General features: G+C 43.6%; 3 protein-coding genes across 3 annotated transcripts; all 3 read right to left on the bottom strand.

Annotated features, from left to right (window-relative positions):
* Window positions 1–62: 62 nt before the first annotated feature.
* Window positions 63–2722, bottom strand: ggcta (gamma-glutamylcyclotransferase a). Its single transcript, XM_018698057.2, has 4 exons — window positions 2095–2722; window positions 1086–1231; window positions 853–985; window positions 63–774 (listed from the first exon to the last, which is right to left on the bottom strand). Exons 1-4 carry the CDS (start codon window positions 2209–2211, stop codon window positions 649–651), a joined length of 522 nt encoding a protein of 173 aa, XP_018553573.1. The 5' UTR covers window positions 2212–2722; the 3' UTR covers window positions 63–648.
* A 437-nt stretch (window positions 2723–3159) lies between these two features.
* On the bottom strand, window positions 3160–6450 carry snrpd1 (small nuclear ribonucleoprotein D1 polypeptide). Its single transcript, XM_018698058.2, has 4 exons — window positions 6296–6450; window positions 5594–5670; window positions 4643–4834; window positions 3160–3391 (listed from the first exon to the last, which is right to left on the bottom strand). The coding sequence occupies exons 1-4, from the start codon at window positions 6307–6309 to the stop codon at window positions 3315–3317; spliced, it is 360 nt and encodes a 119-aa protein (XP_018553574.1). The 5' UTR covers window positions 6310–6450; the 3' UTR covers window positions 3160–3314.
* Window positions 6451–9584: 3134 nt separating this feature from the next.
* On the bottom strand, window positions 9585–27765 carry LOC108898122 (ankyrin repeat and IBR domain-containing protein 1-like). The gene is given in 22 exon segments (XM_018697995.2): window positions 9585–11125; window positions 11127–12310; window positions 12622–12745; window positions 12881–12937; window positions 13134–13185; window positions 13344–13522; window positions 13873–14018; window positions 14151–14217; window positions 14348–14434; window positions 14700–14834; window positions 14979–15109; window positions 15463–15551; window positions 15855–16015; window positions 16263–16407; window positions 16737–16825; window positions 17794–18014; window positions 18140–18257; window positions 19527–19718; window positions 20484–20615; window positions 20766–20937; window positions 23771–24128; window positions 27514–27765. Coding segments are annotated over 21 exon segments (4005 nt in total). The 5' UTR covers window positions 23959–24128; window positions 27514–27765; the 3' UTR covers window positions 9585–10789.
* Window positions 27766–27995: the final 230 nt, after the last annotated feature.

Below are 27995 nucleotides of genomic sequence, written 5' to 3' on the forward strand. Positions count from 1 at the left end.
AGAACAGAATGGTTAAAGTCATAATAAAGGCAGTGCAATAAAAGGTTGACAAGACTGAAGTCTTAGGGTTCTTCATCTGTGTTTAATATTCCCCTGAGAAACACTAAAATTCAACTGTTTTCTGTATTTACACTTCAGTCTTACAGTCTCTTCACTATTGTGATAGCTCTAAAACACATTTGTCACGAGAAGGTACATGTTGGGCCCAGCCAAATGTCTCAGCATTAAGAGCATGCATTATCAACTTCTGGCCACACAGTGATGCCTATTCTACATAACCATGTTAGTCTTTATCTAAAAAATAGTTTGACAAAGAAAATCTTAACGTAATGTCCACTTACTATCTTTTTTCACATTCTGTGAAGGGAGACTATATTCTTTAACTTCACTATTAAATATTACATTATTATCAGTTAATTATTCCACTATCAACACTTTCACTATTACGTATGATACAATAGCTTATGATGAGAACAATGAAATTTGGTTGAAAGCCCCAGAAACTGCCAGTAAGTTTCATTCATTAGTTCTTCTGTATTCAATATTGTTTTCTATTCTGTTCTCAGAACAGCTCCTTAAACCTGGACCTTGTGGTGAGGTTATTTTTGTCAACCACTGTTTCCAAGTTCAAAGATAAATGTGTAAACTCTACTTCATAGCTGCTCTGATTTGATCAAGGACTGAGGGGCCGCTGTAGTTGTTGGTTTGAATGACATCCAGCCTCTTCAGGTAGTCCGCTGGGAGGCCGTTCTGCTGTGCACCCAAACACACCACCTAATGTGAAACAGAGGAGGAAAGATGTTCAAAGATGTTGTCTTTGGACCAGTGTTTGTGTGTTTTCCATGCACACACCTGTTTGTACTGAGGAGAGGGAGGACAAGCGTGGAAGTTGTTCATCTGATAAGTCCTGCAGCGCATCACTCCTTTGTCAGTCTCCACTGAAACCTCCAGCGGCGAGTATATCCCCTCGCTCACCCCCTCCTGGCTGCGGACACAGAAAGAAGAAACGTGGTGTCAGCTGTAATGACAAACATTAACTCTTGAACTGTTTCACAGCTGTGCTTTGACGTGCGTCTCTGTCTCACTTGTCCAGGCTTGTGAGGTTTTCATTGCTCAAAGTCCAGATTACCCCCCACACTTCTGCGCCTGGACTGGACTCAATGGTGGCCACTCCGCCATGCCAAGCGTTGTCCACATGTTGCTCCCACAGGCCAAAGTTCAACTCATAATCCTGTACACAAACACAAAGGGGATGGGAGGCATGGAACAAAAGGCCGTCAAGAGTACATTTCACACAAATGCTTTTTACTCCACAGTTATGTAAAGAGGCGTGCTATGTTTGTGTTTCAGCAGTGTCCCCAGTTGGTTCGTTTTGCTGTTGGTTGGCCGTCACCCCACAGTCCTCCCAGGCCCTGTTGTTGCAGCTACGTTTACTGGGGGAGGCCGGCAAAGCAACACAAAAGGTAGAAAATCATTAAACTAATGATACTGATATCCATAATGAGACACGCTGAAGTGCGCTATCAGTTCACTTTACCAAGAAGGCGTTAAATTATTGTTGTTACTAGGGTTACCGACCATTAATTGAGAACGGCAGTAACTATTACCCGGATTGTTTGAGATGTCCCGAGTTAAACAGACACCTGTCAACCAACAGAAAGCGTCTGTAGCCACCATGTAAGCCAGAGTTAGCTGTGAAGTAAGCGGTCTACCAGCAAAGCAGTATACTGAATAGTTTCACTCTGTCGTTTAAATTTTCCCCCAGTAACACCTGTGTGCATTCCCGCAGTTAAGCTAATGGGCAATGGCGCGTTCAGGTCCCATCCGTTCAACGACTGATGTGGTCTCGACTTCCAAGTGTGTATACCGTCGGACAGCGAGTGTAAGCTAATTAACATAATTAATGAAAGGCTAATTACTATCTATGTGTCACTTTTGCTACAGATGTGTGGGCGGTTTCAGGGTAAAAGAGAAGCTAGACGAAAGAAGCCCGTCGCTACTTGGCGCAATTTCCACACACCTTGAACGCCACATTGTATAAAAAGACAACACTACACAATAAAGCGGTTGTATTCTATAAAACTGATTAGTTACCTTCAGTCGACCAGTAGAACAAAATGTCGCAGAGGGATTTGCCAACTGTAGTCTTTCCTTCAACAAGTTGCTCCCAAAAGCGAAATACATAAAGTGGCTGTTAGTAGCACCCGACATCTTCGGAGATTTCTTCGCGGGTCCCTGCTTGCAGAACGAGACATAAGAACACGGCTACAACTATCTATGTACAGGGGTGTCGGTGTACCGAAGTCGGTATCCAAACGGAGTCTGTTTTCGTTTTCGCCGGCACCGGGGCAGAGACCGGGCCGCTGGCTACAACACGCAATGAGTAACGCTAACCCACGGCGGCAGCGCCTTTTGTTTTAAAGCTACAAAGACCGGTCATTCATCTGCACATATTAACCTGCCCGTGATAACTGTCCTGTAACCATCATATGCTCAGACTGAGATGATACACAGAGCTCGCCACTCGTTGGGGTTTAAAATCCTAATTATTTGTCGCCTCATTAAAATTCTTCGTTTTGACTTACTTCCGGTTCAAATGCTGCTCTTTAGCAGCCCCGCCCTGTGGGAGTCGCTACCAACGTTTCTCTGACTGTAAGTTCGAGATGTCGCTGTCTACATTTCAGTCTGGGCCATTTATCTGACTCAATGTTTCCATCTACAAGCGTGCACAACCCGTGATAAGCGTGTTAAAATCTAGTCTTTGGTACATGCGACCGTGCGGCTTTTCCAGAGGAGGAATTAACACTGTTTAGATATTCTAAAATATAATCTGACCACTGTACTAGAGGACGTTTACATACAAATACAAGCAATAGTAAATGACATTTCAGTTTATATTTTCCATAGTTATATTACAACATATATAACCATGCAAATATGAATTTATAAAGTTTTGCAATTTTCTCAATTTTGACCACTTACCAGTTACCTATGGATGCTGCATTTAATGCACTTTGTGATCATCCAACCTGGGAAGACATTTCTATTCAAAGACATTTTATTGTGTAATGAAAACGTCATGTACAAAAACAGAGCGTCTGACTGGAAAACAAAATAACCCAGTCAACAATGTTGTAATAATCCACATAGTCAGGTGTATCCTCTTCATAAGGAGCATTTTAATGTACAAAATAAGGAAGAACAAAAATAAAGAAAAACACACTTAAATTCACAAAATGTTTCCTTTGAGAATAGAGAAAAAAAAATCCTGTACAAACAGCTGGGTGATGAGGAGCAACTGTCCGGCCTGGTGATCATCTCCTTGGACCGCCCCGTCCTCGTCCCCTTCCTCTGCCACGCCCTCGGCCTCTGCCTCGTCCCCGGCCAGCCACTGAGAAGAGACATGCCGGTAACGGTCAGGGACATCAATCAGAAACATTCACCAGCATACGGAGTAACAAACTGCAGAGGTGTGGACCATTCAACATTTAGACCATGACAATGAAATAAAACTTCACCAAAATCTTTTAACACTTTAGCAGAAAGGTAGGAACAGTATTGGAATCACATTTCAAAGTTGGCTTGAGTCACTGGCAACACAACACACAATGTGGACGTCAAAGTGAGTTACTGTCAACTACATGGTTACTATAGCAACCAATGCACATAGGCTGGTGATGTCTGGACACAAATACAGTCTGATCTCTTGTAAATGAAAGCACAGACAGTCTGTCCTAAAGATCTGATTGGGGAAACAAATCTGATTTGCCTGAAGTTTAAGATTTCTACATCCATGTTGTTCACTTTCAGGAATATGCAAACCCTGCTGGCAATCAAAGTGAGGAAACAATGTGTACAAAATTAACTACACAAAATATCAACATTAGGGTTCAAGCTAAAAAGATTTCACTGGTTTGGTTTGTGGATTACCAACATCATCAGTCCTTGGGCGTCATACTTGCTCAGGTGAAAATAACACAGCAAAACACTCCAGTAAGCAAAGTTTAAACATCTGAAAATTTTCATCAAATCTGACTCTCTTACCCTCCCACTACAGCTTACTGCTACAGTCTTTGTTTGCCTATAGCTTCACTGTTAAATTTGTATATGACACTTGGGGACTGAAAGAGATCTCCAATCAACCTCTTGCATCTGAATCTCCACAGTCTGTGACACTGTTCTCCTCGGTTACACCAGTACGGTGTAATCTTAGTGAAACAACTCTGTGACCTCTCAGAAATGTGATGCACAAAACAAACCCCATCAGAAAGAAGGAATCCTGCATGGTTTGATTGGTTGTCAAGCAGTGCATTACTAAACTACCAAGACACTTTGGCACAATACAAAAAGATACTTCTCATGCCTGGTGTGTCCTGATCATCATGGATTTGTCAACCTTTGTCAACACGGTTGAGGCAGATGGCCAGCGCACCCTGAGTCTGCTTCTGCTCAGGCTTTCTGTTTCTTAAAAGGAAGTTTTTCCTTGCCATTGTCACCTAGTGCTGCTCATGGTGGGAACTGTTGGGTTTCTCTTGATAAATATTATAATTCAAAGAGTATGGTTTAGACCTGCTCTAAATGAAAAGTGCCTCGAGATAACTTCTGTCCTCTTTGGTGCTATATAAAATTCTTGCACACTCACCTGCTTCCCTCTTCTTGGACTTGATCTTTGGCTCAATGTCAACCAGCAAGGTGTCCAGTGGGAGGCTGTCTGGCAAGATGAAGTAGCGAATATTGTTGCCACGGATACTAAGTGACTCCAGCTGAGTGGGCTCCCTGTTTTTCAGGGTCATTTTCACTGCCTTCAGGTGGGTGTTCATGCTTACATCAACACCTAAATGGGAAATAAAAGAGGGATGAAAAATCAAATCTACTCCACAAGGGAAGCGACTGCATGAAACCAGAGAGTGATACTTGTAATAATAAGTCCAACTAAACTTTTTAAAAATTTTAAACAACATAAAACATTTTCATAAACTCTCCAGCGTTGTGTTTTAGTGTGAGCAGCTAAGACTGAACTTCTGCAAAGCACTGACCTGGATATGAATGATGTCTTAACACACAAGCTGCCTGGTATCAGTAGTGATTTGTAATCAAATTACTATGACATACTCATTCAGCTGTATGACAGACACAGTAATATTTAAATGAGAACAATTACATTGTGATGGATCACTTTAAAGGGGAGAGTAAGTTTTAACCAACCCGGACTCTGAACAGAAACTGGACTGTGCCTCACTACTTCCCAAATGTTGACCTGGATTTGACTTCACTGTTCAGTGTAGGTAGAGGCCTCACTAAACATAACCTGAACATGCTTCTGAGGATACACATAGCTATCGAAATTAACCAGTTAAATGTGGACTCAGTCAGAGAGAAATGATGATCTGACAGTGCACACTTTTAAAACACAACAGCACCACAGTCTCCACAATTATCACATAGTTGAATCAACACATTTCTAAAGGGTGTATAACAGGGTTGGTGTATAAGACTGCTTTAGCTTTAGCTAAGTAATCCTAACAAACGGATGTAGTTTACTAGCACAGACACAATCCCAACACATTTTACACTGCTCCAGCTTGGCTCTTACCTGTGATGGTGCCGTGGACCTGAGTGCCATTCTTCAGTTCAATGGTAACCGTCTCATGGCTGAGCTTCATCAAAAACCTTAAAATGATATCATTCAACGAGGTTACACGGTGTGAACACATCGATCTCTTAAGGCAGCATTATAAAGCTGAGGTGACTCTGAAGTTAGCCGGTGTTAGCTTCTAGCTGTGTAGCCTACAGCACCAAAACAAAAGCACTACAATGGAGCGGGCCCTCCATTTTACATGCATGCACAGCTTTCTGACCACAACTTGTTTTTAAAAATCACGTCGCGAAATGTTAAGTTCGAGTTTTGTTAACTTTAAGTTTGGAGCATCTACGGAGAGGCGGGGCCTGTGAGTAAATTAACGTCCGTGCTGATACGTTAGTTAGAGCTAGCTAGCAAAGCTAGTTAGCAAACATTACGGTTATAATACCTGTGAGATTTTACGGCTAAATTAGCAGCTCGGTAAGTGGTAAAAACACGGTATATATTTAAATACGCGTAAGTGTGTGTGTTTCTGCCGGGTTGTTTCGGAGTCTGGATCTCGGTCATTGTTGCACCGACCAGCCTCCATTCATTTCGCTTCCCGCCTCATCACCGTCTCTCCTTTAACATCCAAATCCATCCATCGGTATCGCTTTGTTTTCATCACATCTCATCACAGCGCTCGATAAACAAACTCTTTCTACTTCCACATACCTGACTAGTTTCATGATGGTGACGGATTGCAGACACAAATCCTCCACCGAAGAGAAAAAATTACAGCGTTCAAGTGAGAACACAGGCCGCTGCTGTACGTACGCTTCACGTCTCCGTCGCGGTGAAACGACGTCACGTTACCCGGGCGAGACGTTCCATACTTGTGACCACATCGCCGCCTAACGGTGGAATGAGGGACAGATTATTAGTCAAGGAAAGCTATTAAACACACCTATTACAAACATAAAAATACATTTATCAATTGTTCTATTGATAATAGTGTTAACAGATAAAACTACACTCTGCATTCAGAGAAATCCATTTCTTAAAAATAAAATAAATACAAATAAATTCTGTTCACATTAGCATGAGCGGTTAAAGACAATATAGGTCTTTTCCACAGCAGACATTTTGACATACACCAGTACTTTTCCTACTGATACATATCAAAATGTCTTCTGTGAAAAAGGCCTGATTCTACATCACATTTACAAAACTGTCAATAAGAACAAATATATTTATATTCCCTTGTGAGCCTAGTACTGGAATCTTTAAGTGAATCTTTTTTAGTTCATCGGCTATAAAAGAATCTGACACCCCGGACAGATCAGGAGTCATTTCATACAGTAATATTCAGTAACACTGTGCTGTTACACCAAACGCACTCTTACTGCATCTCTGGAAACTTGTACCACTAAAATTTGTGAGAAAAATCCAAAGACAGAGTTTGTTTTTAACACACACTTTGCACTGGGTTGCTGAGGTTGTTGTTTCACTGGCTGCCAGCAGAGATTGTTCCGAGTCATTTAATTGATTATTTTCCCATCATGGTATTTGATTGGTACAGTATCCTCTCTCTCTAGCTGAGGGACTGACTTGTGGCCTCGGGAGGAATACGTTTTGAATGGATAAAATCTAATGCTACTTGACAACAACATTAGCGTCGACAGTTCATCAAGTGGTGTCTGACCCACAATGAGGTTTACTCCTGAATGTCACCTCAAACTCACTGTCCCAACAGTTATATCACTGCAAAATCATGTTAGGCTTGTATTGGTAACTAATAACAAGTGGAAACTGACTGTACAGTGAATGGACACAGCTGTAACAAGTCCTACATGTGAGCTGAAGAAGAGGAAGCAGCAACACGTGAAGCAGCTTGCTCTTTCATTCTGTTTTGTTGAAGGCACTTTTGAAATGACTGTGACAGAGAGAGAACTCAGCACAAAACTCACAGCAGCGCACTTTCAATTCTTTTTATTGAGAGTAAACTTTGCACTGACACTTTCATTTACAGTTTTGGCCACACATCAAACCTCTCTTATGGACCGACTGGGAATGTATCAAGTATAATCTATGAGAGTGCAATTTCTTCTCTTTCTTTTTTTTTCTGTTCTGAAGTTGTTGGTTGAGGGATTGTTAAAATATAAACATTATATATGGAGTACAAAATGGCACAGGACCATTCCCTTGACGCCATAAATCCAATTCATAATTAATAAAACAAAGAAGAAAATAATAATATTAAAAGCGGCACTCATCAGTCCACCACAATCTCGCCTGACAGCACTGAATTAGTGCAACGCATTAACAGCATGCTTGTGCAAATAAAAAGACCCCAGACTCAGTGCCCACCCCCACCCTACCACCGTGCAACCCAAAAAGAAGCGTGTGCAGTCCTGTTTATCGAGCCATCCGCCATTGAACAAAGTCTGAAACGTTACAGGCGGCGCTGGCCGCCCCTCATGCCTCAGCAGGCTTTATGAAATGTCTCAGTCAGCACCTACGACCTGTCCACCACCTTCACAGTTTAATGTTCAACACAGAGAGGAAAAAGGTTGTTTTAGGGCTCTGTCACTTCCTCTAAAGCCAAGTTCATTTCTGTGGAGTACCACAACACCTCACTTTAAACCAGCCTCAAACTCACACTATCAGTTATACTGTAAGTGATTCACATTGTGATTGCGTGTCATGTTCTCTGGAGCCGGCTGCTTTTGTAAAGTAGAGGGAGGAATTTCAACAAGGATCTGAATTTGCTCTCAGACAGGTTTTCTTTACATTTGCTTGGCACGCCACCTAAGTATGATTAAAACACTCCATTATTACCACCCCCAGTCTCCCAAAGCACCAAATCATATCTCAACACAACAGGCAGTGTTTAATTCTCTTGTAAACATTAAAGTTGGGCAATAAAGTTTTAAGATAAAGGATGAATGCCATCCCAGGAGTCAGAGTGCTACATCACATTTGAAAATGAAATCAAAGGCCGACCAGGACGTGAGCAACATTCAGATAAAGTGGTTCTTAAATTATAGTGGAAACTCTTCAGTGTGAATAATTGAAACATGAATTCCTTCAAACAGCCTCGAAGCAGTTTCTCATTAAGCAAAATGACCGAAATGCAAGCATGTATCCTCTGGGGACAGGGCAATGATACTAATGTGCATCAACAACGTCAGTGTATTATGGCCACAGCCAGAGTGTGTGTGCGTGTGTTCTCTGTTAACTTTCATTAGCAACTTGCATGTTTAAAAAGTAATGACACAAAATATATATATATATATATATATATATATATATATATTATATATATATATATATATATATATATATATATAAACAAAACGGTTGAAACAAAAAGGCACACAGACCCAATGACCCCGGTCTCAACTGGAAGAGATTTCATCTCCATAATAAGGAATAAAAGGAATTTTTAAAAAAGGATAAATTACAGTAAAAACCCATCTCCCATCTATCAACAGCACACTGTACTAGCCATCAGTAGTGGAATAGATATGATAAAAACAGCAAAGTCTGCACTTATAAAAATTTACAGGATTTTACAGCAGCTTTGGCTCTGTCTCTTGTCATTAACATGGAATCTAAGAGACTTCATACATTCTCACCTTCAACACACTGTGGTTTTTAAATGTTTAATGTTATGATTCCCAGGATTACAGCACCTTACTGTGTGAATATTTCTATGAATAAACTTGCAAGTGATTGAAATATCTGTTTTCATAAAAAAGTAAAGTAGTGAAATATGATCCCAAAATCATTATGTTGACTTGTGTGAATAAAGAATTTAATGTTGTGTCAGTCAGACTCCAAACCTCTTTATCTATATTAAAAGACGTTTGATAAATAAAATGAAAACTATCAAAATCTATCAATTCAGAGTCATACTGAGTTCTGCTTAAATGACACATTTCTGTCATTATAACTCATATAACTTTGCACAATGTTGAGGAAATGTCCATGTTCAACAAGTAGTAACTATTTGACAGCATTATTTGATAATGACAATTTTATTTTTAAATGTAACACTGATTAAAATTCAACTTTGATCCTCTGATAAACATAATCACCTAATGTCACAGAGATGTCTTCATTGTGTGTGCGTACAGCATTTAGTGTTAAGTGCTCTGCAGACTGAAAGAGTTGTGGGAAACTGAGCCAAAGCAACTGTAAAATACTGAGATATTTATGAAACTCATCTCTGATACAAAGAAGCACATGGAATGAGGAGCAGGATGGTGCAGTGAGCGGGAAAAATGAAAACAAAAGAAAACAAGCACCCGTGATGCCTTTGAGCAAGACATCAAATTCCTACAGCTGCTCTGCAGCGGGCACTGACCTCTGACCTCTGACCTCACTGTGCAGAGGGACAAGTCAATTTATCCTGTTACATCATCTATTACAAAAGAACTGTTACGGTCATAAAAATCCAGATAAGCACATCGTACTGGTTTACCGAGCAGACAGGTGTGTGGTGGTTCTTCTGCAGCCTACCGAAAGGAAAAGATCAGTAGTGTGTTGGCTCTCTTATCAAAGCAGGCACAGTGTGCATGAAGGTCCAAAAATCTGAATTAGGCCCCTCTGATTGTACAGTACGCTAACGAGCTCCGACGTTACAGTTATCATCGTGTTTTTTGGCTCTCAGAGCTCCAAACAGGCTCGTGGTTGGGTCAGTGTGGTAATAAAAGTGTGGGTGTACGAGGCAAGTTTGGATTTCAGCAGCACCAAAACTTCACCCTGAACAAACTGAGAAGACGAATAACGAGAGGCAGGGAATAAATAAAATAAGAAAACAAAAACATGTGCAGCATTTTATGTGTTATGATGATATCAGTAGCTTTTCATCGATGTACTCGGTTTTTAACACTCGTTTGTTTTCAAAGAATAGTTTGTCTGTTTTTACAGCAGACAAAAGCGCTTTAAAAAAATTAAACTGCGTATGACATCATCTTTACTGGACAAAGTCTGCAGGGCTTTATGTCCTCTCTAGATACAGTATAATACATACAGTAAACACTCCAACCCCAAAGATCTACACCTTTCACCAAGGCGTCACTGCTATAATTTTCCCTTAGTGCTTCGCTCTACTTTTCCTGTCGTTCATTTTCTTTCCTCTTTCACTTTCATCACTTTTTCTCATCTCTTTCTCTTCCTATAGTTGGCTCATCTTTCTCTCTCACATCACATCACATCACGTCACACCAGGTGCACTTGCTCCTCCCACTCCTCAGGCGATTGGTCCACCTCTAGCTGAAGGACAAGGTCTAAGTCTCTCTCCGTGGCCGGGGCAGTATGTGCAGGACTGTTTCCACATTGGGAGTGTGAGCACGGGTGTGTGACCGCTTCGTCCAGCGACAGGTCCGCCACACACCCTGCGTCCACACACTCCTCGCGAGCCTCTCTGTTTTCCAGCTCCAGAGTGCTGGGCCTCGTCTTGGGGCCCTCCGCACCGGCAGCACCTAAACAGGGGCTCGCTGACCCTCTGTCTGTTTCTGGCTCGCCCTCCAGGGGCTGCCAGAGCGGGGCTGGGGTCACTGCCCACGGAGGTCTGGCTCTCTGATTCAGTCTCGGTGTGGGTGTCGGGGGATGAGTCGGTTTCTGTGGTGGGCGGGGAGGGGATGAGGGCCAGGCTCTGGGGGTTGTTCTGGGGGTTGATGTTGTTGTTAAACCAGGCCATGATGTTGTCCAGCAGCTGGGCACTGGCTGTGGGGTCCAGGGCCTCCAGACTCTGGGGGTCGCTGGGGGTGAAAGGGCCCCCTGGGGGGATGACCGGTGAAAGCAGCAGCTCCGGCTCGAGCTCTGGAGACGGGAGGCACAACTGGGCGGGGGGCTGGGGGTCTGTTTTGGGCAGGCGCTCGAGAGCGTAGGCGGCAGGACGCTCCTGAGTGTAAGAGCTACTGTGTTCTGGGCAGGGTTTGTAAGAGCTGTCTGGTTTTGGGGTGCTGTCATAGGTGGCTGCGTGTTCCCGGTTATATGCACTAGGATGGGCAGGGTTCTGGGTGGGGTTTTGGGTGCATTCTAGTGCGCAGGCAGTGTGTTCGGCCTCAGCCAAATAAGCACTGGAGTGGCAGTAACTCTGCTCTTTGCTGTCATAACGGGGACCCGTGATGGCAATGTGGTCGAGCACATACGGAGCGGTCAGTGCACTCTGGTCTTGTCTATGGCTGCAGTTGCTGAAAGCAGGTTCAGCGATGTAGGGAGTGGTGAGATTACTGTGGTTGTATGTGTGGTGCGAGCAGAGCTGCTCCTGGGTGTGTGTGTCCAGGTCATAAGGAGTGGTTATGTTCCCTAGTTTCATAAGGCTGTCTCCCAGCTCCAGCAGCTCCGCACTGAGAGAAGGAGGCGGGGGAGGGAGGGGGAGAGGGTTAGACGTGGGAGGCTGGGAGGTGGAGTCTGTCCTGTTGGGGGGGCGAGGAGGATCCAGGAGAGCGGCGGGGAAGGAGGAGCCCCTGGCTCCCGGAGGGCCGTCCGTGTTGAGGGAGTGCAAAGAAACGTCGCCCAGGTCCACCGCAGGACCCGGCCTCCTCTCCTGTCCTCTGTCCACCAGTCCGCGCTCCAGCTCCGCTCTCCCCTCCATCCCTCTCTCCAGGGCTCCCTCCAGGCCTCGCTCTCTGCGGGAATCTTGGAGAGACAGCTGGATGGCCAAGAGGATGTTGGGATCGTCTTCATCCAGCGAGCCAAGCACTCTCCTACGGCCCTCGCTCCTCTCTGGACCTTCTGGAACGGAAAATGTCACATTAAAACAATTGATCCCAGTGGTCGATGCCTTTGTGTGCTTCGACAGACCTGATTCATGGAGCAATAAAATGAAATCCCATTTGCTGGCTGTCTGGTGCAGTGACAAGTCAGAATTTATAAATGGAGGCAGGGAATGGAGTTGGACTGGGATGCAAATACATTGCTGTAAAAAACCTTTTCTGTATTGTACTATACAGAAGTGAATATGGCACCTCTACAAAATGCCCCATACAATATACACAGTATAGAATTCCTTTATATAACGCTATTGAACATTTGGTTTTCCAGACCTGTGTTGTCGCTCCTTCTGCTGGTCTCTGGTGTGTTGCTGCTGCTTCTAAGGTTGTGCAGACTCAGCATGTCTCCTCTGCGCCGTGGCCTGTGTCTGCGCCGGTACTGGATGTCAGCATAATCCTGCAAAGAGTGATTCGAGCAGGGTTATTACAGAACCAAGTGGAAGCAGCTGTGCTGTAAGTCTACGGTGCTGTAAGAAATCAGAATACAGCGCAAGCAATATGCACAAAATGCACAAAAACTATGGTGCGTTACCTGTGACTGTCTCTCTCTTGGATCTCCCGCTCCCAGCACAGAGTGACGACTCCCCATCTTAACACATAAGCAAACTAAGTCAGCTGCAGCCAGAGTCATGCATTATAATGACCTCATACAGAATTAGGTCACCAGTTGTACCAGCGCGGTTTTTAGAGAGTAGCATTAGCTTAGCAAGAACCAAAAAGGTTAACAGAACAAAAAAAGCTAGTGTTTTGGTGCATGGTGTGACGGGAGGAGATTCTCTGTTTACCTCAGGAGAGGCAAAGCCAAGGTACTCCCAATCCCATGATCCTCCAGGGTAGCTGAAAGAAAAGCAAACACAAGAATGTTTTATCAAGATTATTTACACCAGAACTTAAGTCTCCTGAACAGCTGCCAGTGTCTCTTGTATGCAGTGAATTTGTTAACTTGAGCAAAGCAAAACCACATTTTGTTTATGTGTGAGTGTGTCTGTCCGTACTTCCTGCGGGGAAGCTCAGGGGAGTCGTTGGGAGCCACGCCACGGGCCACTGATGCCAAAAACTCCTGCCTCTTTTGCTGGACCAGGCGAGCTGCACTGATTATCTTGTGGCATGGCGTCCTCAGGTACGGCCGGTTCACCTTCTGCGCCAGATCCTCCACAACCATCTCCAAGTCGGTCTGTGAGGAAACAAAGAAAACAGGCTGCAACTTCCAACTACACAAGGACTAGAAATTTTAATTTAAAAGGGAACTGCAACGTATATTTGACTTGTGCTGTAGACAGACAAGACATAAACTGAGTATACTGTGAGTACTCTTTATCTCACAGCAGATTTGATCCAGTCTTAATCCTGCTGAAGTGTGGGAAAAGTTGATGAAAATGGACCTCTGGTGGTTCAAATATTTCTGCAAGGATCTTCTGTGTTTAACTGTACATAACAGCAGGCTTTAGGGATCACCAGAGGCGTTGTAAGTCTCGCTCTTGCAGGGGGGTGCACGTGTGACAGATACTGTATGTATCAGTTTACCTGCATGAGCTCAAATATCTCTTTCTGGGTGCTGCCCTGCTGCAGGAAGAAGCCGTATGGGTAAGAGCACTTCAGCACGCGCCGCGTCTTCAGCAGCTCGCACACACCGTCCTCGATGAACCGTGTGTCTGGAGGAGTGCCTTCACCTGCACCAGAAAAGATCCACACACGTTTAGCATTAAGAGGAATGTAGTGATGATATTGTGACAAATATTTTCACACTATTTTGTTGCAGTTCTTCGAAACAACAGGCTGAGATCAGTATGAGAGAGACTTACGGCAAATGAAGGCTCTGCTCAGCTGCTCCATCTTCTCTTTAGCGGTTTTCAGCAGCTTCTGCTCCAACTAATAGACAAAGACGAGAGAACATGCATCTAATATGTAATGATCTTGAGACTCAGATGTATGCATTCACAAGTATTTTAGAAATTAAAGGCACTGTTATAAACATGTGTGTGTGTCAAGAGAGTATTACCTTATAACTGTGTTCGTGGTTCTTGAAGCGAGTGTAATAGTGCATGAAACGGTCCAGCTCCTGAAAACTTTTGTGCTTCTTTTCTGCCTGTAACAAAATATAAGTCATGGTTTAGAGTATGTATGTGTATGTATGTGTGTGTGTGTGTGTGTGTGTCTGTGTGTGTGTGTGTGTGTCTGTGTGTGTGTGTGTGTGTGTGTCTGTGTGTGTGTGTGAGGATATCAAATACTGTAGGACATACAAACATGTGCTTCTTGATGGAGTAGCTCAGGTACATGTGTGTTTGTGTGAATATATTTTGTGTACATGTTTGAGAGTGTGTGTGTGTGTGTGTGTGTGTGTGTGTTTGTACCTCTACAGTCATCTCCTTGGACTGCTCCTCTAGCTGTTGGATGACCTCATAGCGAGTGCAGCGATAGTAGCCTCCTGTTGATGAGCTGTGCTTCTTCCACTCCTCCAGACAGATCCAACAGAAATCATACTTACACTACAGAGAGAGAGGAGATGTTTTTAATAAATAATAATTTTCACCACAATACATGATGGGGTAAAAACATTAACACTCAGTGACCAGAGCTCATTATCTATACAAATAATGACACACAGCTGACAAAGAGATTAGTGTATATACCTTGGCACACTGCATATGGTTGCAGCCCTCATTCTTCTGAATGGGTGACTTGCAGTTGGCACATGGTTTTGAGTTGGTCAACAGCCACAGGCAGTTAGCAGCATCCTCATAGGCCTCGCTAACACCTGCCACTGTGGAAAGTACACACAACACAGAGCAAACACACACACACACACACACACACACACACACACACACACACACACACACACACACACACAGTTCATCTATGTTTCAATTGTCCAACACCTGCCTTTGCAGATACACCCTCCAGCACACACATGCACACATTTGGCAAATATCAATGACCTAAACACCTGCTGCCACTATGTTATAAAAATAAATTAGACCCATCCTGGTGGGCTGCTCTGACAGCTGCTGTTAACTCCCTTACTGTGGTGCCAACTTAGTGAGGCGCAGCTAAAATGATTCCTAGTAACAGCTGAAAATTCCTGGAAACACAAACAACACAGGACAGACTTACGCTCCTCAGGCTTCATCTCTGTGACTTTCTGGAGCCAGTTCCTCCACATCTGACAGTCACATGGCTCGTGGGCCTCGCCAAGGCACTCCCTGCAGACAGTGAGAGTTATAAACAGGAAACTGTCTAGTGAAATACAAGGAGACTAAAGGAGAATGAAAAGTTGTTAGCTCTTTCCAAGAAAGATAAGAGTGGAGAAAAACACACAGAAGAATCAAGGCTAAGTTCAGATAACATATATATTGTGGGTGGCTTAAACATTTCACTTCCATATGCTTGAACAAGAGAGGCGTGTGTCTGACCCTCATTAAAACGCGTGTTATATGTATGTAGCGATGACTATATGTGCAGAATGACTGCATGTGAGTATACAGCAAATAAAGCATGAAGTGTACCAGCAAAAGAGGTGACCCTTGCCACAATCGACAGCTGGTGAGGGCAGCAGTGGGAAACTGTGTGGGTCGCTGTCCCCGGGGCCTGGTCGGGTGAGCCTCACTGCCCGCTCGCAACGTGCCGCGGGACACCAGCGGATGGCAGGATTGTTCTCCACAAATGCCTGGGAAAAAAGGGTGAAAAGATGGGCGATAAGAGAGATGAAAGAAAGAGAGAGAGAGAGGACACAGATAAATGACAAAGGATAAAGAAGGAGAATGGAGAGAAGGACCACAGGGAACATAAAGAGCAGAAGTGTTTGGACAATGAGAAGAAAATATGTAGCAAGAAGTTAGGCAAGGGGCAAAAATGAACTCAGCTGGAAGTAGTGTTTCCTTAGCTGTGATGTGCTGTGTATGCTGTGTTTCTACCTTGATGTCGAACTGTAGGTATCGCTGGTCCATCTCCCTGGAAACCACACTCTCTATCACATGCACTGGCACCAACTGATAGCACTCATACGCAGGACAGAAGATATTGTGTGCATCACCCTCCTGAATCTTTACATTGAGGAACCTGAAAAAACCACACACATGTAAAAGCTAGAATTACCACCTCGCCGTTATATTCCTCCACCAACCAGTCAAGTTGGAGTTAAATCCACATCTGTCCAGACTTGGAAGAACATGAATTAAAAAGTTTTATGTGTATTTTATTATAAGTAGAACTATAATAGAATTCTTAAGGCTAAAAACATGTTTTGTGAGGTCACAGTGACCTTGACCTTTGACCACCAAAATTGAATCAGTCCATCCTCAAGGCCAAGAGGATGTTTGGACCAAATTTGAAGAGGCATAAGGAGGCATAAAAATTCCCCTAAGAAGAAAACAAACACAGGCCCCTACCCCTCCCAGCAGGCTCTGCAGAACTCATGGCCACAGGACATGTCCACTGGGTCCTCAAAGACTGAGATAGAGCAGAGACAGATTCCACACTGCAGGGAGACAAGACAAATCACATGATTTACACTGCACAATAGAACAAAAACACCTATAAAGTAGTTATGTCTCCCATTTTATAAAGATCCAGTAATTTTTGCAATGTCATATCCATCATTGTACACAGGGGAAGGACAAAATAACAGACTGTGACTCTGCTAAAGAGGATTAAGTCACTTCCATTGTACTTTTTGAGAGAATATGCTGTGGCATATTTTCCAAGTTATTAATGTTTCATCATATCTTTAAAGTAATATTAAATCCTATCCATTGCCTACAATACACCCAAATGTTCTTTATCTTGTACATGTAAGACTTCAGGTAGAAGCAGCCTAACAGCTTGAGGTCTGAACATCTTAAAAACCTGACAGTTAAACCACAGCCAGGATTAGAAGGCAGACAAATGATAAGTACTGGATGTGTAATTACACCTGCCTCCACAGCAAAAGTGAAAAACAGGTTGATGTTGATGTAAAACTACAAAGAGCAGAAAGAAGAATTGTTAGAGGGATGGTTTATGACCTCCTCTGCTCTAGTAAGATTAGATATTAACTTGCTGTAATCACACAAGTGACACACTTGGCATTCTGTCAGAAGCTGGATCAGAATAAAAGTTTTTTCTTTGATAAGACAAGTCTGCAAAATCTTTTCAGTCCATTCATTTTGTCTGTCAACACACAACTCCCATTTAAATACAGGGAGCATTGTGGTCAAAGGCAGGAACTCAAAGGTTTTATGTTTTCAGTCAGACTGAAATCCATCAGGACATTGAAAACTATGCAGTTTTTCTGTAATAATGTCCCCACAACCTCACCTGCAATCTTTAATTAATAATTCCTACCCCCCCCCCCCCCCCCCCAAAAAAAAAAAACAAAAACAAAAACACAGACTTGATGCATCTTCAAGTAATTTAAACATGAAATGCCAGATAAAAATGTCTTTATGTCGTCACTCTGTGTCTCACCGTAGCCAGGCCCTCCTCTCCAGGTGTGAGGCAGCTGTCCGTGGGGGAGGTGAGGGTGAGTGTGAGGGGTGAGCGTGGGGTCCTAGGGGTGCGGGGTGAGGGTAGGGTGTCCCAGGCATTGTAGCCGCTGGGAGGTGGGGTGGGCATGGCCACGCCCGATCGCTGACAGCAGCCCTCGGCATCCGACATCCAGGCCTCCAGAAGCTTTTCTCTGTCCCAGTCTAAGAGTGGGAGGAGGGTTACACACAAGTTTAGAGAAAGGGAACAAATACTATACATGTGTAATTTTTTTATCAATATTGCTTTTATACTGTAGTGCATCTTTCTCCAAAAGACAAACACACACCATGTGCTCGGAGCAGGGCTTCAGCAGTGAAAAGGGGGGCTTGCAGCATGTCCGCCGTCTCCACAATCAGCATGTCCTTCAGCCTGCGCAGGTCCTGAAGCTTCAGTCCCTCATAAGGCTGAAAGGACAGAGTGGGAAAAAATGTTAAAAGCATACACAGAGACATAAAGGAAGAGGAGGGAGATATTCAAGACAGAGAGAGGAGAAGCAGAGCAGGAGAAAAACAATGTCAGAGGGAAGGTGAGGACAAGAAATTATGAGAAGAAAAAGGTATTAAAACAAGAAAAGTATGAGATTGAGATATGTTTGAGGAAGTGAAAATGTTAATGTGAGCAAAATGAAAAGGACTGGGATGTGAGGCGGTAAGCATGGAGGGAAGGGGGGGTTGTGGTGGGAAAGAGAGATTAAGTATTAGCATGGATTTGGCTGCAGGACGGAAGATCAAACCGCTATCAGTTGGCAGCAGCCACAACTAGACGACTGTGCTGGTGCCCTCTGCTTCACTAAGACCCTGAGAAACGCAACGCGAAGGTGTGTGCACACTCATTTTGATATACTTGTAAGAACCAGTGTAAGTTTTGACCATTGAAGAGAGAACTTTGCGACAACAAGACTGTATTTTGTTGACAAACTGGTGATATTTAAAGGTGAGTGGGGAAGAATTTTGTCACAGGCACAGTGGGCTTCAGTGGGCTCACAGAAAAACGAGGGGAACCGTTAAATGCAGATAAGCGAGAAATTAAATCTGCTTAGTTTGTCCACGAATGCAAAAGGCACTAAGAGACATACAAAACATAAAATGACTGAATTAGCAGCTACTCGTGTTAATTTATTGCTTGGCATCACTTGGTTGAACTCAGCAAAAGTTATGAGACTGAGTATGATAATATAAAACTGATGAAATACTGATGGTACAGCTGATCTCCAATTTGCTTTAATGTAGATTTCCAAGAATATATTATGATTTTGCATCCTTGCACAAAGTTACTTATATTTTTGGGCTGCGTCTAACAGTTATTTTCATTATCTGCTAATCTGCTGATTATTTTCTAGATTAATCAAGTAAACATAAAGTCTATGAAACATCAAAAGGTGGTGGAAATGCCCATGACAACTTCTCAAAGCCTAAGTGATGCCCTTATATTGACAGTCCAAAACCAGAAAATAGTTAATTTAGTTATATTATACGAAGAAACAAGCCTCAAATCCACACATTTGAGAGGCTGGAACCAGCAAATATTTGAAAGGTTTGCGTTAATGAGTGCTTCAAAGTTCTAACACTGACTCACTAACTATGATCTGTGACTTCAAAAAGCATAAAAATAGCACATTAATTATAAAAGTCAGGCCAGCAGGAAACCCCCAGATCTCGTAACTGCGGTCTCACCTCCTTGTACTGCAGCAGGTTGGTTTCACCATGTGCGTCTGTGTTTGACTGCTGAGCTGAAGAGGAGGAAAAAACCATCTGTGACTCCAGGCTGAGGGCCAGCTCGGTGTGGTGATGGCGCTCGGCGTGGTCACATGGCGTCAACTTGTCCTCATCCTCCACAAAAAGGTCCGCCTCGCTCTGGATTAGCAGCTAGAGGGAGGGACGAGGAGGGAGAGAAGAGAGAAGAAAGGGAATGGGAGGGGAAAAAAAAGAGAGAAATGGTTAATGGAGAGGAAAAAGTAATTGAAGGAACTTGCAACCAGGGACAACAAAGGAAGCCGAGAGCATGTGGAGCAGGCAAAGAGAAAACAGGAGGAAGGGGGAAGAGAAAAAGAGTAAACAAAGATGTGATGGTAGAAAATAGTAACGAAATATGAGAAAGGGAAGTAGACAGTGACGAGAAAACCAAAAAAAGAGTAGAGGAAAAGCAGAGAGTGAAAAGGAGCAAATACAACAATCATGTTTAGGAAGACAGAAGGGATGTGGAAAGATGTGCATCAAGAAAGAGGCACAAACACAGTTAATGAAAGGCTGAGTAAAAGATGAAAGAAGAGAAAGTAGAGGTGAACTTGTGCAAACTTTTTATCTTAAAAGGATAATATCTGGGTTATTTTCCCCCAGGCAGCCCATATCAGGGCTGAGCTCCATTTTCTTTCAATTGAGGAAATGGATTTTCTTCCTAATTCCAAAGCTGTAAAATATTTAAAAACAAGGGAGGAAGCACTGCTTGGATCTGACAGTGATGAAACACAAAGCAGATGCTGCTGATGAAAGGACAGGCATAATACTCAGCCTACAGAGTTTACTGGCAATAAAATCTTTGCCAAATCCAATCTTAAAGAACACAGACAGAATCTGCCGCACGCGAGTGACTGGCTCAGCCTGATGTCAGTTTGAATTTGCGCCTTCTCTCACCTCCACACAGCTCTTCATGCCTGCAGCTGCAGCGTAGTGCAGACAGGTGCTGTGGTGGTTGTCGGTGGCGTTGACATTGGCCTTCTCGTACTGGCCTCCCTCCAGCCTGGCCCCCGTCCAGCTTAGGATCATCTGGCAGAGGGAGAGCCCACAACACACACACACACACACACACACACACACACACACATTATTTGTGTGTCAACTTTAATGAAAGCAACAAACCCAACACGTAACAGTGTGTGCACTAAACTATATTTGTCCCCACTCGTGTGTTTGTACCTGCAGGCAGTCTGCACGGCGTTGCTCGTCCCTCTGAGGTCGGGCCAGTCGCGGTGACAGCGCTCCCTCTGGCAGCAGTAGGATCTGCGGGCCTTGGCACAGCACATGGAGGCACGTCTCGTTGTGAACGTTCCGCTTGTTGGGGTTCCCCTCTTTGCTGAACAGGAAAGACCTACACGATGCAGGCGGGACATAGAGGAAGGACAAAAGGAAAATGATTAGAATATAAGTTCAGAAGAGAGGTGGAAAGAAAGTGAAGGTGGAGGAGAAAAGTAAAGCGCACTGTAACAGAGATAAAGAGATGTAGTGAGGTGGACTATGAGGTGAGTGTTGGTCAGTAACAAGAGAGGCTAGAGAAAAGGAGGAGAAGAAAGATTGCAGAATATTGACTATTTCTGTTTAACATCTCTGAGATAATGGACATGCTGGCTGGTGGGTGCATGCACACACACGCACACACGCACACAAGACACTCACTCAGATGGTGATGGATGTGCCAGTTGCACTGGGAGCCTGGCTGCAGTTCTGTTTAGTAAATAGTTTTTCTCTGCTCTTTGTCTGTCAAAACCTCCATTTACTGATTAGCTCTCCACTCTTTTATTTGGCTCCACCTACTCTGTTTCCTTATGCGTTTCCATCATTTTGAAAAGTTCTGTTTCTCTTTTTCTGTCTCATACTTCCTTTCCTCGCCTCCTCTACGGAGTCCTTTTCAACTGTCTTTTGTCCATCTTCCATGTGACATCCTTCATTACATCATCCTATCGGCAGCTGCGTGTTAAACTGTAGAGAAAAACCAGTTTCTTTTTAATCAATGGTATGACATTAACAAAGGGAACATTTGAAAAGACCTTCTCACTAATGCAATTCAACAAAAAAGTAGAAAATAATAGGATGTCACAGTATTTCCACTGATTGAATACATTTTTACAAATGTTGTAAAACATCTCCCTCTTGGCTCCCTCTGCAATTTGGACACAGCAGTAGCCACTATTGAATTAGTGTTTGACCGTTTCCTTATTGTGCAGCCCTACAGCCTTTTCTTCCACTGCTGTCCTGCTCTTCCACTTTTGACCTTCTTATCCTGTCAGCCACAAGCCCCTGCAGCCTCCCCCTAATGACAGTGCACTGCCAATTCATCCACACAGCAATAATCACTAATTATTCCCCTCTCAACTACAATCCAACACCCCCCCTACACACACACACACACACACACACACACACACACACACTACATAGAGCCACACGTTCAGGATGGATGGCCGTAATATCAGTCTACTAGAAACAACAGGCTGGGGGACGTCATATTTTGCTGCAATTGTCGAGCACCAGAGCTGTAGACAGTGTGGTAATTGAGGAGGGCAGGAAACCTCAGAGACGACAAACATAACATAAAAATTAAAAAAATAAAAGGGGAAGTTGGTGTACGTTATCATATAAATTTGCTTAATATATTTCCTTCTTCACACAGCAGAAAATGACTCATAACTGAGTAACCAAGTCAACACGAGTTGTTATTTACATGTTTCTAAGTCTGTATACTCAGTTGTTGGGGAGGAAGGGTTACACTTCCTGAACTACACCCGTTCTTCCAGTAATAGGCCTACTTGAGATTTCCCAGTTTGCACATCTCATGGGATTACCAGCCAATCTGACCCATGGAGACAACAGCGAATAAACATGAAGCAGATATATGTTAAAAATAATCTGCAAAACAGACTCTGCATCTACCAGCCCACGCTCGTCCTCCGTGAGTCTTTATTTTGTCTCAAATTTCTCGGTCGTCTATCTGCTTGCCTCTGTCCAAGTGGAGCTGCTGGAACAAAGAAGCATTTCCTCTTGATACTTATCAGGAGCCAAGCGCTGCGTTCAGCACGCCTCTCTGGCCCATTATAGGTTAGTGGGAAGGGACACAAATAGCACACTGATTCACTGTGTTATATTCACAGACTCGGACACATTAAGCAGTTGTGGAGTCACAGATTTTACCCCCCCCCCCAAAAAAAAAAAACAAAAAAAAAACACACACACACGCACATGTGCACACATGCAGATGCACTGATAATTGACTGGCCTTTTCAAACAGCTTCCTCTGACCCCAGCCCCCCCTCACCCCTGTAATCATGGAAAGAAAGGGCAAGAGAGAGGAAGAGTGCAAGAAGGAGGAGGAGGAGTAGGTGAGGACGGTTATTGAGTCACTGAATCAGCTGTCTCGGTCATGGCCAGCAGCCTGATTATCCCTGCAGGGGGTAAGAAGACACGCTGGTGACTTGCTCTCCATATGTTTTTTAGTTTGACCCCTTTCTTTAAGGTTGTTAGACTCAGTGACTCTCTTTTATGGTTTCTCTCGTGACATTATCAAAAGGAGAGTGTATATGATTCACAGAGCGCGACTCTAGTCTTTTGACAGAACACCTCTGTCTCCTGGGTGCCCAGATATGTATCCACATCCTGAGTTTGTAATGCAGACTTTCCATCTACAGCCCGGTTCGAGGTAACCTTGATGACATCAATGGTTAGAAAGCTCCCTCCAGGCCCACAGAAAACCATTACACCACTGTTGACAGCAGCACTGTGAACATCACGTGTAAAAACCGCCTTCTTCAATGTTTGTTTTTTGTTCAGATGCTTACAGGTGCTCACTGAAGCCACTGGCCATTTTTGAGGCTGTGTTGGCGATGGTGTAACTGCCACTGCTCCTCGTGGCTAATGCACTTTTTCTGTGCTTTTTAACATCATTTATGTAATCTGATAACATATGCGACCCCTGTACAGTAGGTTTCCTTATTAGCCTTAAAAACGCAATTATGAAAATGGCGGCTCTCAGAAATCTATTAAGGCTGACATACTGCTAATTGTTATTCAATTTAATATGACTCACTGCCTTTGTAACTGTATTAGATAACTGCTTAACCACATTAAAAACCGCAGCCACAAAAATAACAGTCAAATTCAATTGAGTCCTCAAAGAAACCCAAACCAAAAATAAAAAACAGGAGTTTTACCTGAGCAGACGTGTCATGGCATGGCGGCAGACGTAGTGCAGGGCCGTGTTGTGCTGGTACTGCTCTCCATATGATGCGTTCGGGTCCAAGCCGTCCCTGAACTGAGGGTTGCCCTCGTACAGCTGCCAGGCCAGGGCCTCGTCGCCGCTCACCAGGGCCTTGCGGAATTTGGTGGCTGTGTTGCCCATGGCTTCAAGCTTGTAAAAGGCCGCCTAAAGGGAGCTGTGGCAGATGCCCGTCTGCCTGCCTGCCTGCCTGCCTGCCTGCCTACACCTCCCTCCTCCTCCTCCTCCTCTTCCTCCTCCCCCGTTCACCACAGGTCACAACTTAGGGCAACATGGTTCAGTGTTTTCCTGCCCTGTAAGTAGGAGAGAGACAGAGGAAGATTGATTAGAGGAAAAGGATGGTGGAAAGAGGGGCATGAGAAGAGGAAAGAATTAGAGCGGGTGGAAAAAAAAAAAAAAGCTGGTGAAGGTAGGGAAAAAGGAGAGAAAAATAGCAAGACAGACAGCTGAAGAAGTAGGGGAGAGAGATGGGAGGAGAGAAACAGGGAGAGAGAGGCTTAATCAATCAGTCCATCCATCGATCAGCTGATGTGCTGTAGTGAGGATGTTATCTTACCGGAAATAGAAGAGAAAAACAGAGGGACAGAAGAAAGGAGCTAGAAAGAGAGACAGATAATTATAAAGAGGGCAGGCCAGAGAGGAAGGTTAATGATATCCAAGCCATCGATTTGTTAGTCAGTTGATGAAAGGCACAGTCAATATTACCACAGCTGGCCACTGCCGGCCTGGTTTGGTTGCATTTGTGAAGAATTTGCATATATTAGGCTGTTTACATGCTTGTCTGCTACTGGAGATATGAGAGTCTGAATGAGTGTTAAACCATGCAGCACTAATACACTTGGGCCGAAACCAGTTTTACTTTGTCTCTCAGGCACTAAACCAAAGAATCACAGGAATCACAGCTATGGCTATGGAGTTTACTCTCCCAGCAACGGCTTATAACAACATTCACAACTGATCCTGATCTTTCTTTTATCTTCCTCGTCTTTCTATGCATTTTAAACTCCCTTAACTGGCATGACTAGCATTTTTTTATGTCACAAAACAATAATACAACATGCGACACAAAAGTAATAACAGTGTGGAGAAAGGGTATGGGAAACAAACACTCTCTCTTGTCGCATACTGTTCATAATCACTATATTTATCAATGTGTTTTGCTTCATTTCCTTCAAGTCTCTCCCTTTCATTGACTCTCACACACACGAACACATACAGTTTGTCCTGTCTTTAACACACACACACACACACCATTACATCCTGCAATAGTGTCTGTGCATGTGCCTGTGTGTGTATTGGGCCGTTGAGGGTATCATTACAGTCTTCATTCTATGGCCATCTGTCTGGCCCTCACAAAGAGCCTCTTTTAGCCCCGGCTACAGTTGGCCACTGGCTGGTCGGGCTCTGGAACATTTAAATAACGCGGCTGGCTGCCTCCCCTCTTCTGCCTCCCATTTCTATGCTGTGACAGACAGGGAAAATACACACTGACAGACGGAGACATACGGGTCACACAGAAGCTGCTACCGCTGGCGAATAATAGCCGACGTTTCAGTAAGTTCTGCTCCTGTGATGCATACAGGACACTGGACCTTGTGTGTATTTGTGTTTGAGTATATCTGGAGGGGTGGTGGTGGTGGTGACGGGGGTTTACTATAGTTAATAGGTCAGTCTGTCTGCTTGGCTCTCTGTTTTGTGCACGCTGGTTTACTTCCAGTTCACTTCACTCCTCTGTGAATCTCTGCCAGTCTCTCTCTGTCTCTCATACTAAATAAGGACGGGAAGTCTGGACATGGAGGAACTTTGGAATTCCAGGGATCGCAAGTTCTGCTGTTTGCACTTGGCAGCAACAGCGCAATTATCTACTATTACGAAAGCTCCTTGAGCCTACACGTCATTCAGTGGTCGGGTGGAGTGAGGCTCAGGAAGTGTTCCCCTCGCTGTTGACTGGACACTTGTCCTGTTAGTTTTAAACCACAGCAGTAAGAGAAGTATGTCTTTAAAATATGTTTGAAAATCAACAACATGAACTCATACCACAGATGTACACACAGCAGGCCTCTCGTACATATGGTATTCCCCATTTTAGGCAATGTGATAATTGAGACTTAATGACTCATGCGCTCCAGAATCCCAAACACATGAATCTGTCTGGAAATCTTGTCTGATGATTCCTGCTTACAAGAACGCAGGTCATGGCACCCCCCGGTTTCTCAGAAACACAGGCAACAATACACAAAACCAATGTTAAATAATTTTTCAAGAAAAAACACCAAATGACTTTCTGCTCCCTCTGTTTAGCATAACTGCAGCTGAATATGTTTGGGCAAATGAATTTTGGACTGCTGTCTGAACAAAACAGCACAAAACAAATGGAGTTATCACGTTAGGCTGTGGGAAACTTTGTTGGGCAGACCTTATTGCTATAGTTGGATGAGAGCTCCAACTATTTTAAATAATAAACATATATATATATATATATATATATATATATATATATATATATATATATATATAGATTATATATATTAGAAAAGTGCCATTCACAACTTCCTAAAGCACAAGATGATGTCTGGAAAAATCTTGTTCTGTCTGACCAGGATTCCAAAACCCAAACATTTTCAGTCTGTAATGATATAAAAACAGCAAATCAGCGCTTTTATGAAGGTGGAAACATGAGCGTGTTTGGTGGTTTTGCTTGATAAATGACCAAATGACTACCAAAAAATAAAATAAAATAAAAATAAAAAAGTTGAAAGCAACCATCATTTGTGGTCCTATCATGGGCACTGTCTGTTATACCAAGATATCACACTGATATGTATCTCAGCTCTGTGACAAGTTGTCACAGTCTGGCTATATTTAGCTGCAGCTATGACTGATTGTACACTTTATTGAAAGAAATCCAAACAGCACCGTAGCATTTCAGCCCTGGCTAACAGCCTAAAAGTAATCTACAGTTAATACTCCTCTATTATCACTATAACATGTCTTTCAAAATAAAAGCATCCAATGCTGTGTCAAAACTTACTGTCAGCTGATACACATTAACTCAAACTGCTCGACCAAAACTATGTGCGGATCGTGCTGCTGTGTAAACTGCTGGAGGATAAAGTCAGGTTGAGACCTAAAACTTCGATGAGAGAGTCAAAGTCAGGCAAGAGCTGCATAATGAGGTAAAGTGCAACTTACTTCAAAATCACTTCGGCGTTTACCATAATTAGCTAGGTCACCCTGTATCAGCTAAATATTCAGGTCAGACCTCGTGTGGTTATCCCCGAAGAAGTGTGTCAGCATGAAATGGAGCACAAAACAAACAGCAGTCGACTTCTCTCTGCATGTTTCTGTCCATGCGGCCCCTCGGTTAAAGCTCCTTTGTTCAACACACTGACAGTCTGTGTGAATTACTAACCCACCTAGAAAGCGCCTGTTAGGTGTACCTTGTCCGAAATGCTGCCGATAAAACGCTTTACCTCGGGTGTTACCGTTTTCCCACGGCTGTGACGGCGCCGTGGGAAAACGTTAACACCCAAAGGAGCCTACCTTCCTGCCGTTACCGAAGCTAGCAAACCGTCTCTCTCTCTCTCTCCCTGTCTCAGGTTTACGTTAGCGCGTTATGTTAGCCTCAACTACCTACCCTACAGCAGGACAACACCAAATCTCCGCCGTTTTACTTACACGGTCGTTTCACTTGGTCACTAGTCCCACACTCGGAAACCTGCGAAAATCGAGGGCCATTATCTTATCACTGTCATTCGCACCCTCGGCTGCTTTTCCGCTGGACCATCCTCTCTGCCACCGGACCCGGCGGGGACGACGATGATGATGCTGCTGAGAGCGGAGGGGCGAGACTGACTGGATCTCCTCAGTATGTTGTTGTTGCTGCCAAAGAGAAAAGATTACTGCGCATGCTCGGCTCCAACTGTCACGCGGAGGACTCTCTCCTGATTGGTCGGTTGTCTGGGTTCACTGGTTGGTTTATGGAACCCCAAAGTATCAATATTAAATACATTAAAAATACATGATTCAATGATATAAATGTATAAATAATATATCATACATAAATAATTTGTTAAATACTTGAGAAAAAATAATAATCTCTGCTTAACTAATTGTTTTTGAAATGTTCATTGTAACATTATTGTATTATTGAATAGCAT

The sequence above is a fragment of the Lates calcarifer genome, linkage group LG3, assembly GCF_001640805.2.
Source record: "Lates calcarifer isolate ASB-BC8 linkage group LG3, TLL_Latcal_v3, whole genome shotgun sequence".
Classification (NCBI taxonomy): Eukaryota; Metazoa; Chordata; class Actinopteri; family Centropomidae; genus Lates; species Lates calcarifer.